The following is a 12520-nucleotide window of genomic DNA, read 5'->3' on the forward strand; positions in this document are numbered from 1 at the left end:
ATTGTTGTTACAATTTCGAGTGGGTATACAAACAACATCACGCTTGAAAAAAAACTTATCTATAGCTTGGCAATATATAACTTTATCATCTTGCCCAAAATGATACTTTATTTCGCCTGTCTGTCAATTTGACATACTAAACACTTATTAGCAATGTTCAGTTTAAAATATTAAAACAATTTTCTGAAACATTTATTTATCCTGAAAGTGTTCATATCATGCACAATATAGAACATTTACAAGTTTTGCAACCATACTAATTCACACAATATCTACAACAAAGAATCCTAAGCATTATTGAGATCAGACAAATACCAGTCCTTCTTTTATTTTTAGTACAGTCCTGCTTAGGAAATAGAACAGCTTTTTTGTTCTTACTTCTAAAAGCAAAAAGCTCCAACTCTGATTCCAAGTTTAAGGTAAAATCGTCTACGATTTTCTTTTTATTAGAAACTTCTTACGCTCACTGCCGGCTGATGGAAAATATCTGTAACGATAGAAAACAGGAAAAAAAGCTCCTTGCGTAAATGATCTTAGATTTTGACGCTCTCTAAATTAACTTTAACAGGGGCGGGTGTTGGTCAAATGGTTAAGAGCGTGGCTTTATAAGTGGGAGATCCCCAGTTCGAATCCCGAACTTTTTGTTAGAAAAAATTGTATATAGTAAATACCGCCCCCGTACACGACCCCTAATTTGGTAGTAGGACGTTAAGCCCCGCCTGAAAAAAATAGGCGATTATTTTTATTTTACTTTATTATTTAAATAAGAATGTTTTAACTATTTAAAACTTAAATCAGGGCTACAGCGCCATATAAATAATAAAACATATAAAATAACATTTTATTAACAATTTATTATCATCTTTACATTAAATTAATTACAAACATGTTTATATACAGTATCCTTTTTCTTAATAGTTTAATATCTGATTCTTGACATTATTGTAGCAAGTTCATTCCATACGAATAATAACACACACTATGTTTATTTTTCAAAGGCTTAAGTTAATTGGCAGTACATCACAAATTTATTATTTTCAATTATTATTTTTTTTTTTTTAATCTAAGGTGCGTCTATATCTGCGGTTGGCTGGCTTTTTCAAGTACACTACCTGCCTCCGGACAGTGTTCTCTCGTTAGAGACAACACTGTCCTTTACCGGGCAATGAGCTGAAAGAAGCTCCTAGAAAGAAATAATCTGAGGGCCAGCAGCTGGATTCAAACTCGAGATCACCGCGTTGGAATCCAGTATTTGCTAACCATTCAGCTAATCCCTTACCTATCACAAAATTTTCTTTCAATCAATAAATATTGGTTTGACGCTACTTAGATCAAGAGTTTTGTATAATGAAATTTAAATGCGGATTGTTGAAAATATCAATTAAAGCAAAATGTACACTGAATTAAAAAATAAAAAAGCACAAGTGCCCATTTTAAAGAAACAATAAAAAAGAAAGATGGACAGTGCTAATACCAGTAACAAGAGAAAGAATTTATAATAACGATTTATTATTAAAAAATTACTAATATTTCCAACTATTTTTGGAAGTCACATTACGGCTGATTGGTCGACTGCAAATTAGTTATTATTTCCTTTCATTAATGAAAGTGAGACATCACCAGTAAAATGAGTTTTGAAATAGTGATGTAGCTGTTCTGACCCAAGAGGCTGCAGAAGTCCTAAGTCGCCCAAAAGAATATAATGCTTTTTCTTTCACGGGAGATTCTTCTTCAGGTAAGTATTCGGGTAAATTAACGCCCTCTATTCCATCATCACCTCTACCATTTTCAGATTTACCTAAATCTACTAAAACCTAAAATCAAAAATTATGGATATTAAAATTATTGAAAAAAAACTAAGTAAAATGGACATTTTTAAGTTTGAAAATATTTGGTTTGTAATAGGGTATGGAAATTTTACTTCCTAGAGGATTCTTACATCTCACTGATCGAGGATGGACATTTTTGAATGTAACGAGAGAACATTATCCGGAGGCCGGGAGTGCTTTGAAAAAAGCTTCGGGTGCCTAGAACTTCAAATGTTGATGCGCCTTAAATGAAAACAAAATGGTATATTCTCTCACACCTTCTCTTACTATAATTTTCTCCATAGGTGGAAGTGGATCAGCCACTTCTTCAGGGCACTTGACGTCCCTTCTGGTATACCAGCCTAACAACACGAACATGAGCAACTTACCCTGTAACATTGCAATCCATTAACGCAGATCACCTCCCCCACAGCTAATTCTCGCTTCTATCCCTCCTTTGATCCTGTCTATCCCTTTCCTGATCCCCAAATCCCTACCCAAGCTGAGATGGGGACTCGTATCGTGACTTAATGCGTACAGGGTAGTGTAAAATATGTGCGGTAACGATCACCTTGGGACAACGGGCGAAATTCCATTGTAACGAACCTTCCTTGGTAGTACTGGTCTGCCACAGGTGACCGTTGATCCCCCATCTAACGTCTGTCCTCGGATGGGGGACTTATAACCACTCCTTCTATCTTGAGATAGAAGTGCAAAAAGAACTAATAGGAAAAGTCTTCAACCTCTTTAGTAGAGGAGATTTCGTCAACTAGATCCAAAGAGGAAGGCACAATAAGCCTCTTTTGGCTGCGGTGCCGTGGGGCATAGGTTCCGTCCCGCTATATTTTATCTTAATCTTACTATAATTTTGAAGTTTTCTTTTTTTAAACATATAAGTATAAACAATTATGGTCTCTTTTCTTTTTATATTAAAGAAGGCGTAGTGCAGTAGGTTAGGACTCACACAATGACTAGGGCCATAGCTCCTGGCTTTTAGGACAAACAAAACACTCCATTCAATATCTTTCAAAGTAATGGAGGTTGGATGAAGGGGATAACCCCCTATTAGTATTATTTTCTGGAGAAAATAAATAAAAACACAAATAACCTTGATTTTCTGGAGATCTGACCCCCAGAACGGGCCTAAATAAAAAAAATACCTCAATCATTTTTTTAATGTATGCCCCTTAGAACTAATGACAGCGCTTGTTGGGAGCCTATGAAAGATCGATCTCAACAACATTTACATGTGCTATATCGCCTATTAGCGAAGGAACTACGAACATTTTGTGGGTGGTAGACCTAGTGGCCAGAGTGAAGTATGCTGAAGGGATTGTCTCAAATAGATGTTGCAGCCTCGAGCAATGCTTGAGGTTATGCTTGAGACAGAGAGCATCCCCAGAAGATAGTGAACCAGGTAGTTGGAGCATGAAAGAACATGAATAATAAAAGATAGAGGGAGAGTACAACCAGGAAACAGAAAGATAACAAAAACGGCTAGACTCTTTTAAAAGTTTAAAGAAAAAGGAGAGTGATTCTTTTTTTAAACGCATTAACTGAAGAAATTATATAGGATTTAAGGAAATACAAATATATTTTTGAAAAATTATGCAAAAAATTGAAAATACAATATTTCATTGCTTTAAATACATTACCTCTTGTCTAAACTTATTTCTTAAAATTAACCGAGCTTCTAGTTTAGTTTCTCTGGCAATGAGTTCTGTTAACAATTGAGGTGTAATATTTTCCATAACTCGGACCACACATCGTTGGTGACCAGTATCAATGATGACAGATATTACACCCCGAATTCTAATTACTGCACTCTCTACACTTCTGCGAGTGTCCTAAAAAAAAGATTTTTTTTTTTTTAATTTATCTTGTTGCGTAAGAATGTCAAGTTAACTTTTAATTCCAATTGCAATTTTTTCCGTAATATTTATCTTATTCCTTTACCTCATTTAATCCGAAAATGTGGAAAGAGTACACTTTAGATGATAACTTCCTACCGATTGGCTGAGATTGTTCGGTGGTAACTTTCAATGACCGATATCTGGTATTGTAAGCTGGAGCATCTTCAAGTTTCATTATTAATTCTTTGGATAATGATTTCAATGCATCTTCTAACCCTTCTCTAAAACAATTTTTTAAATAATTGTATTATGATCTGTTTATAAAACATGTGACATAAATAACAAATACCTTTCACTTGTGGCTTTTAAAGCTTCGAAAACACCAAAAGTGGATCTCAAAATGTTGTGATTCCTATTGTTGTGTACCAATAATTCTATTGTTTTGAGAGAAACCTCGATTACTTCATTCTCCTCACTATCTAAACTATATGCCAAAAATTGCAAAACAGTCTTGTCCTAAAAACAATTCAATAAAATCGTAAAACAAAACATCTTTCAGTAATTGGAGTTTACAAGACTTCTCAATCGTTCCTAGCATAATACGCTTTGCTGAATATAATATTTACCATCACTCTTCTAGAAAACTATGTTTAAGAATAGCCCGACAGTATGTGCCAAGTACTTATTGCAAAATATATTTCACACTTCCTAGAAGTACAACTGAAAGAAAAATAACGTACCTTCAACATAATGTCATGTTTGGAATGATCCAATGCCATAGTTTTATAGCATAATATTGTTTCCAACATAACTTCATTATCGTTTTTTGCCATTTTCAATTAAAAGACCATGATATAATTTTAAACGTCAAAATAAACGAAGTACGACATATGTCTAACACTAGATTTTAGTAAACAATGTTGCCACTTACCACATATTAGTGGAGGTTACATACAACACCTATGTAAGGTTACATTTTCGGATTTTAACTTAACCATGTTGATGGAAAATAATTATTATAAGTGAAGTTGTTACTTCAAAAGGAAAATACTCCCAAAAAAGTTAATGTATCACAAATATAGGAATAATTCATTAATATAGTGAAGGAAAGGTCAGTTCTTAGTGATATAAATGTAAATAACTATTATTAAATTTAAGAATAATGATAAAAAAAATTCAATCAATAAGGGTCAAGATTGTATGAACTGGCCATAATTTTAATGTATAAAAAAGACAGATAAGAAAGTGAAAATGTAATTGTAAGATAAACGATTCAATAATAATTAAAGCTATGTGAAGTAACTTAACTCTAATTAAAAATATATAAGAGCACTATTGCAAATCTTACAGGAGTTCCTGCAAGCATTGTATTAACAAATCATAAAAGGTCAGAATCGACTCTTACTCTTAAATTCTTTCCTTAAACTTAAGGATTTAGAACGATCATTTCGGGCCTGCTTTTTTGTATTTGAATTGTAAGGATAATTGCTACTTTAATATCAAGAATTTTAAATAAAAAATTAAGAACCGCGAAAGAAATGCTAGAATAAGATATATATTTAAAAGTATCTAACAAATTGCATTAAGTGGAATTGCAAAAAGTAACCAGACATCATAAGGTCAGACGAATTTGAGAGGGAATGTGCATTTTTTAAATTCTTCAATTCCAAGCAGAGGCCGGAAAGTTTAGTGTTGCAGCTTCAAGTAAAGTATATAAACAAAAATTTTAACTAACAATTGGGGATAATTAAAAACAAAATTTTAGCAACTTCTGTTTGACAGTGCTGCCTAGACAATGTATTATTAGAATTAAGATTATTAGTAATTGTACATTCAAATACCTATTGTATTACTCTAGTCTATAATTCAACAATTAAGACACTTCTTAATTTAAGGTGCTAAATTTGAGACAGTCAAATCTTGAATGGGGTATTTATTCTTATAATTTTTAATACAAAATGAAGATAACGTACATAATTAAACAAAGCATTTGTTTTGTAACCAGAAAGAAGAAAAACGCCTTATGGGCGGCAGAATTCCTGCCTTACAAAATTACAGTAACATAAAAATATACATATGGTGTTTTATAATCCAATTTCGTGAAAAGTACTGTCCAAAACTTTACTTTTCTAATTTATTTACAAAAAAAAATATGATTTATCATCGAGGATTACGTTTTGAAGATGAAATTTGTGTAGCAAATAGTGACGATGTTTTTGAAGTAGTCAATTATTCAGAAATATATGATGAGAAATATAAACACTGCACACAAGCCAGTCACTGCTTAATATACCAGAGATGTAATTATCCAATAATGAAAGTATACAACCCAAGAGCGAAAATTTTGGTAAGTGTATGATTCTTTCTTACCATTAAAACACTTTTACTCCTAGAAAGGAGAAGTTTACAACCGTAAAAAAATTATATTTAATTTTTAGTGGAAAACTTAGTTTTTAATAGTAACAATAGGAAAACAGTTTACAGTAACATTTCGAAGATGGCATTTCTACCAAATCCGAAAATGAAGGTAGTTTTTATTCTTCGTATAGATCAATTTTTTTTTATTTAAAATATATCTTTGCAACTTATTTGATAATTAAATGTTATATAACTGCTGTTACGAGAGAGGGGTGGAAGAGGCTGTTTTCATAGGTGACACTTCGGCCTAATGTATTTAGGAGTGCAGACCATTTTTTGCTTGATAATATGCGCTCTGTTTTTATAAATGAGGCGCACAGTTTCAAGACATTGGATACGTTTTTAAGTAGTTGTACCAAAACTGACCCCGATGATAGGAAGAACAAAGATATATGCCAGTTCGGCCGAACGGATGTATGGCCAGCCACAGCGCTTAGCTCATCCTGCAGCTATAGCAACGGACGATATGCAAAGAAACAATACGAAGCGTACATGAAATCAGGCATGGCCTCAGTGTGATTTGGAGGTTTCTTTATATTGAACTGGGTACAAACCAATTCTGATCAAAGGATGATGAATGGACTTGAAGCATGGTGCTCTGAGCGCTGTGGTGCCCTATCTCCACCTCCTCAACCACTTCGATTTTCGATGAATGACTTGCAGGTGATCTGAGCACTGTGATGCTGCTTCTGCGGTCGTAGACGTGACACCGGCGGAGTCGCGCACGTCACGACTTATCTCAAACCTTCCTCCATTTCGGCCTCCCCAACATCAGTGAGACCGTAACATCACAAAAAGCCTCTACTTTTCATTTTGTTTGAATACCGTTTGGGTTCAGACAGAAGTTTAGCTAATATTACCACTTTTGCTTATATATTTTACCTTTTTTGTGAAAAAAGTTTTATTTAAATTAGGCGTACTTATTGCCCACCTCAATCTACAACTTTTTTGAATTTTTCTCCAGTGTAATTCTAATAAGGGCACTACTGAGAAAGGAGTTTAGACCTCCCTCTAAATTTTATTGTTTATAAATGTTATTTTTTGAAATACCTGTTCTTACCTCGAACCACATATTAAATAGGATTTTGTAAGTTGCTAAAATAGTAAGATTTAAGTGAAGAAAATTATTATTTGCTGAAAATACTATCACTTAAACTATGAAAATTGGAATAAGAGGTATTTATGTTAGCATTCCCACCACTTTTTTAGTGGCATTCCAAAAGATTCTTTGTCGAAATGCTTCCTTAACCAAAATCATTTTTTTTTTTTTTTAGTGAACATAATATAAATCGAATTGCGATGAATTGCTCTTTACGGTTTGAAGTTTTTTCTCATTTAAAATACATGTTAATTAAAAAAAAAATGAATGTAGAATATTGGATATTGTTCAGTCACAAACTATGCCTTATTTTAATATAGGTCCATGACGATGGAAGCACGTTATTTAAAGTTATAAGGTTTTTTAAGAGTGCTTTTATGCCTATTCTTTTATTTGTAAATATTGTAATACGCATAAATTAGATATTTCTTGACAAGAAGAGTGATTTGTATGAGTGCTGCAGTTATGATGATAGTTATTGATTTAACCGCTAGATGGAAACGTCGCACAAAATCAGAATCACAAAACTCATTTAAGTGGAAAGAGGATATGATATTCCGTAATAAAATGGAAAATATTAGCAATTATCAAATTACATCTAAATTTGAATGAACATTTAATATAGTATTTTAATTGTTGAATACTAATTATAATTCAATTAAAAAAGTGATCTGCTTTTCACATAATTAGTGAAGAGTCAAATAGCACACTTCAATAAATAGTTCAACTTTAAGATTAATTTTTTTTTTTCAGAAACAAGAAAAAAAATCGGAGTAGTTTTCGAAAAAGAGTAAATAACTTTCACAACAAAGATATCTTCAGATTAATTTTTTAATTTTATGAAAATGTACTTAGGCGATATCCGGGAGAACATAATTCGGACTCCCATCTAAAATGTTTATTGTGAATTAAATATGTTACAAAAATTGTAGTTTGAAGAAGAAAGAAGCTTGGAGTGAAGTGATTGTAGAATCTCTGATTCTTTTTTTTTTTTTTTTTTAATTTTTCATGTACGTTAAACACTGTTATAAACCTCTCAACAGAACCATTTTAATGCTGTGAATCTTTATTGACTTGTTCTAACATTTATTAAAAAATTAGAATCTGCAGAAAAGTAGAAAATAAGAGTGTTGAGAACTGAACAATGTCACATCTATTTTTTTTTTTTATTCTGGGTAAGATAATATTAATTACTCTTTATTTGTTTATAGATGCAAGTACGATTTGATGGACATTTAGGTTTTCCTGGAGGAATAATAGATCCAGGAGAAAGCCCAGAGGAAGCTCTCCTCAGGGAATTAACTGAAGAATTGGATATACCTTCAACTATTGTATTTGATGCAGACGATAGATTGTTCATACATTATAATAAAACTAAATCTCTGATATTACATTTTTTTGTGAAAGAAGTTTCTTCAGAGCTGTTTAGAACGATAGAATTGAGATCAACAAAGTCGCTAGAATACGGAAATGAAGTAAAAATCTAATAAATAAATTTCTACTCATTGTATTACTACTTGCTAATAAGTAATTAAGTAGTTATTTACTTCACTATTTTTTCAGGTGCTTGGTGTTCTAAGAGTTCCTCTTTATACTATGTGTGACGGATACAGGTGATGTTTTGTTATTAATTTTTTCTTAAAGTACCATTTCAGAATATTTTCCGGACCTTCCTTACTTTACTTTTTTCATCTCGGGCTGAGAAATATGTTAGATTGCAATGTGTTAAAAGTAACGGCCACCTGCGTATCAGTTTTGGACCGAAAGTTGCAGTAAGACAAAAGTTGATAATTCCACTGCATTCTCAACTAAAGCTGAGAATACTACCTACTAAATATTTTTGCCTCTAGTTGCTTCTTCATCAGTGAGTGTGCTCATTTCACTTAAATTTTTGCACTGATTATAATTATTTCCTTCTCAATGTTTTCTCACATTCAATGAGGGAGTTATCAACAATCCATTGATCAAAATAATCAAGTGTTGAACTTTCTTAATGTTCTTGCTGTGACCAGAAGAACAGGCCTTTTGGACTTCTTTCAACAGACAGGGATCAAAATCCAGCGCGTATGTATTCTTTAAGGTTTCCTCAGGCACCATTTCAGGAGATGACAATTATTCTAACTACAGTGGAGTCTCGGTTATCCGTCATGACCGGGACCGGACACGTGACGGATAGTCGAATAGACGGATAATGAAAAAAAACAGGAAAATTTCCAGATTCTTTTGTTTAACGTGTATAAAACTTGGTATTAACTGGTATACATATTTTATACGTTTATACGCTTAAGCCTTAAAGGTCAGATATCTTTCATTATTCAATTCATTCTATTGTGTATTAAAATTAATGAATACAATGTCTGCGACATCTAATCGGTTTTGTGGGCGGTTTTGTTTGTGGTTGATCTTTTTAGGAAAAAACCCACAAACTGTCGAATGATGGACACGAGTATGTACCTAAAAGACAAAGGAAAAAATGCTAAAGGACTCTTTAAAATTTCTGTACACTTAAAATAAATTTTTAAAAAGTTTTCTTTTTAAAATAATTTTTTTTTTTTTAAAATTTTTAAATACTGAGGAGAGTGACGGTTAATTGGAATAGACGGATAAAAGGGTGACGGGTAACCGAGACTCCACTGTATTATACATCTAGCTGATGTATATCTTTCAGCTCTACTGTTAGATCTTGATATCTTGTTGATAGCTTTGAAGGGTATTTTGACAACATCCAGAATTGAGCAGCTATCTGTGATATGCATACGTAGATTCAGTAGTCATGCTGCAAAACCTGCATCGTTCAGAGATTTCTTCTCCTCATTCTTTCAACCAATCATTGCAAGTGGTCAACCACAGGTTCTCAAATGCAGTCAAGTTGATTGCTGAATATCCCCATATCAGTTCGATAGAATTCTTGGGCTATTGACGACTTATTGACAGATCCTTATTTTGAAGGATTTCATATAGCACATTCTCCTAAAAGCAGTTATCTCTCTGAACTGACGTATCGATCTAGAGCGTCCAATTCAATGTAAAACCAGTTCAGTATTCTGGAAAAATAAGAACGCTGATATGGCTCCATATTCAGTGCTCTTATCGCATTCTTTTTAGTATGTACCTACCCAAAATATTATCGCCAATAACGGTAGTTTTTAAATATATACTGTAATTTACTTTGGTGTCTATATCCATATACGTATTCTGTTGTAATGAGAGAGTGTGGTGCAACGCAATGATAAAACTAGGGAGCTTAAAACCCTGGAAGAAAAGCGCCCTGCAGTAATTACTAACGATTTCTTATTGCTGATTCCATCAGTCTTTACTACTGCCTTTAAGAGAAGGGAATAGCTTATCAGTGATGCTGAGGTAGGCCAAAAAAGTTTTTTTTAAGATTCAGTTTTCAGTTTTACTGCTCAGTTTTAGAATCATAGTCAACTTCACATATGCTCATTGATTGGACGAATTTGGGCAACATAACTTGCAATACATTAAATTTTGCTATAAAGAATCTGGTAATCCAGAGTGAGGTGGAGTGCCACTAAGAGCCAAATATCAATGGAACCAAATCATAATTCAAGGACATTGGTGATCACAATGTCCATTTACAAAATATGGTATTTCATTAAAATTATTGGTATAAACCTGTAAATAGTTACCAAAAATAAATAAAGTAAAATAAATAATCTAATTATCAGCCCCCCACTAAAAATCTTGTGCTTCCTTAAAACTTGTTCTTCTAAATTCTTGAGATTCTTTATTGAAAAAAAGACTAAAAATGTATTCAAAAATTTCCTGTAGATTTGCAAATGATTTGTTATAATTTGTTTTACATTTTACAGAGGATTTCCAGCTTTCCTTCAGAATAAATTTATTGGCAATTCAAAACAACAATTAATTGAAAGTCTCAAATTATTGAATATAATGACATCTGATGAAATAGAAAAAGCAAAAAATGCAAAACCTCCTTATGGTCCAAGTTCCATGAAAATGGATTTACTTGCTGAAAACAATTATGCAAAAAAACATGAAAATGATACATTTTCATAAATATTTCTTTTTACAAAAATCTATTTAAATATATTTCGTTATGCAAAATTAAGAAAACAAAAAATTATTATTATCGAATTTTCTAGTTTTGTTGTAATTTTACTGAAAAGTTAGATGGATCCTCATCTTTGGACCATATTTTAGGAGATAAGTTTACTAATTAATGATAATTGATAATGTTAACTATTGTATCAACAACAACACTGAGATTGAACTAACTTTAAAGTTCTAACTTTAAAACTGTTATTAGTAAAAATGGATTAATTTTTAAAAAAATATAGAAATAATTCATAAATATTAAAAAAATATTTTTACGATTATTGTTCTGGAGTTATTATTATTCGATTACTGTTTTAGTAATGTAAAAGTACTCAGATTGAGAACTTGACCTGTAAAATATGTTTTGATCCCATAGCAATACCTCAAACATAATATACAGTGGTCAAAAAAAGTATTCATACACTAAGTTTTTTTACTTTATCTACTGAACTTTTGTTTCTAGGATGACTATTTCTTCAGCACTGAAATCGAAGATAGTAACAATGAATTAATGCTCTCATTTTCTTTTATAAACATAAAGTATTGATTAAAAAGAAGAAAAATAATTTATTGTATGCGAAATAAGTATTCATACACTCAGCCTGAATGTTATAATTAAGGCAAAACTAAAGACCTAATATTTTGTAAGCAATCCCTTTACATTTGTTATTGCCTAAAGCCTCCTTGGCATAGATTACTGATGGTCTGTGGCGTAACAAGAGTCCCTAAAGTTGACGCGAGGCTTTCTGAGAAATGGCGTGCTCATCGAAGCGCATACTTCTTTCAACAAGATAGCGATCCCTAACAAACATCCAAAAATTTCCCTAACAACTATCTTCGATTTCAGTGCTGAAGAAATAGTCATCCTAGAAACAAAAGTTCAGTAGATAAAGTAAAAAAACTTAGTGTATGAATACTTTTTTTGACTACTGTAAGGTTTTTGGAGCTTGCTTCGCTATTCACTGTAGGTACAGTGAATGTAGGTTAGTATCTACAAAGAGGGCATTTTTTAAAAATCATTTTAGCGGTTTTAGGGAAACCCAAATCGCATATTTGAAATGAAAAAAAAAATTATACATTTTTTAGATCCGCCAAACTTTCTCGCACTACTGGTAAGAGAATGAATTGCGGCTATGAATATATTATAGAATAAATCAAAAAGCATTATTTTGACTCGTACATTTTCATTCTCATCACCGTTTTGTTTTTCTTTCGAATCTCTCATGAGAATTCAAAAAACTTCCGAGAATTCAGTAATTGTA

General features: G+C 32.2%; 2 protein-coding genes across 6 annotated transcripts; one reads left to right on the plus strand and one right to left on the minus strand.

The window, feature by feature from the left end:
* Window positions 1-827: 827 nt before the first annotated feature.
* Window positions 828-4622, minus strand: LOC141449859 (armadillo repeat-containing protein 1-like). 2 transcript variants are annotated; one of them, XM_074119733.1, is made up of 5 exons: window positions 4402-4622; window positions 4011-4177; window positions 3765-3942; window positions 3464-3655; window positions 828-1814 (listed from the first exon to the last, which is right to left on the minus strand). In XM_074119733.1, the coding sequence occupies exons 1-5, from the start codon at window positions 4492-4494 to the stop codon at window positions 1617-1619; spliced, it is 828 nt and encodes a 275-aa protein (XP_073975834.1). In that variant the 5' UTR covers window positions 4495-4622; the 3' UTR covers window positions 828-1616. The 2 variants fall into 2 exon arrangements, with proteins under 2 accessions (XP_073975834.1, XP_073975836.1); XM_074119735.1 differs by lacking the exon at window positions 4402-4622 and adding an exon at window positions 4288-4311.
* A 13-nt stretch (window positions 4623-4635) lies between these two features.
* LOC141449858 (U8 snoRNA-decapping enzyme-like) lies at window positions 4636-11452 on the plus strand. Of its 4 annotated transcripts, none has more exons than XM_074119730.1 (5): window positions 4636-4772; window positions 5667-6008; window positions 8390-8653; window positions 8742-8791; window positions 11012-11445. In XM_074119730.1, exons 2-5 carry the CDS (start codon window positions 5685-5687, stop codon window positions 11217-11219), a joined length of 846 nt encoding a protein of 281 aa, XP_073975831.1. In that variant the 5' UTR covers window positions 4636-4772; window positions 5667-5684; the 3' UTR covers window positions 11220-11445. The 4 variants fall into 4 exon arrangements, with proteins under 4 accessions (XP_073975831.1, XP_073975833.1, XP_073975832.1 ...); XM_074119731.1 differs by lacking the exon at window positions 4636-4772 and adding an exon at window positions 5437-5590; XM_074119732.1 differs by lacking the exon at window positions 5667-6008 and having other exon boundaries at window positions 4639-4772; window positions 11012-11452.
* Window positions 11453-12520: the final 1068 nt, after the last annotated feature.

The sequence above is a fragment of the Rhodnius prolixus genome, unplaced genomic scaffold (assembly GCF_049639745.1).
Source record: "Rhodnius prolixus isolate KJV_2025 unplaced genomic scaffold, Rpr scaffold_2, whole genome shotgun sequence".
Taxonomy (NCBI): domain Eukaryota; kingdom Metazoa; phylum Arthropoda; class Insecta; order Hemiptera; family Reduviidae; genus Rhodnius; species Rhodnius prolixus.

Coding starts and splice junctions, on each gene's coding strand:
- LOC141449859 (XM_074119733.1), bottom strand. CDS start 4,494: ATGGCAAAAAACGATAATGAAGTTATGTTGGAAACAATATTATGCTAT. Junction 3,943..4,010: donor TTAAAAGCCACAAGTGAAAG/GTATTTGTTATT, acceptor AAATTGTTTTAG/AGAAGGGTTAGAAGATGCAT. Junction 1,815..3,463: donor GAAATAAGTTTAGACAAGAG/GTAATGTATTTA, acceptor TTTTGATTTTAG/GTTTTAGTAGATTTAGGTAA.
- LOC141449858 (XM_074119730.1), top strand. CDS start 5,685: ATGGGCGGCAGAATTCCTGCCTTACAAAATTACAGTAACATAAAAATA. Junction 6,009..8,389: donor ACCCAAGAGCGAAAATTTTG/GTAAGTGTATGA, acceptor ATTTGTTTATAG/ATGCAAGTACGATTTGATGG. Junction 8,792..11,011: donor ACTATGTGTGACGGATACAG/GTGATGTTTTGT, acceptor TACATTTTACAG/AGGATTTCCAGCTTTCCTTC.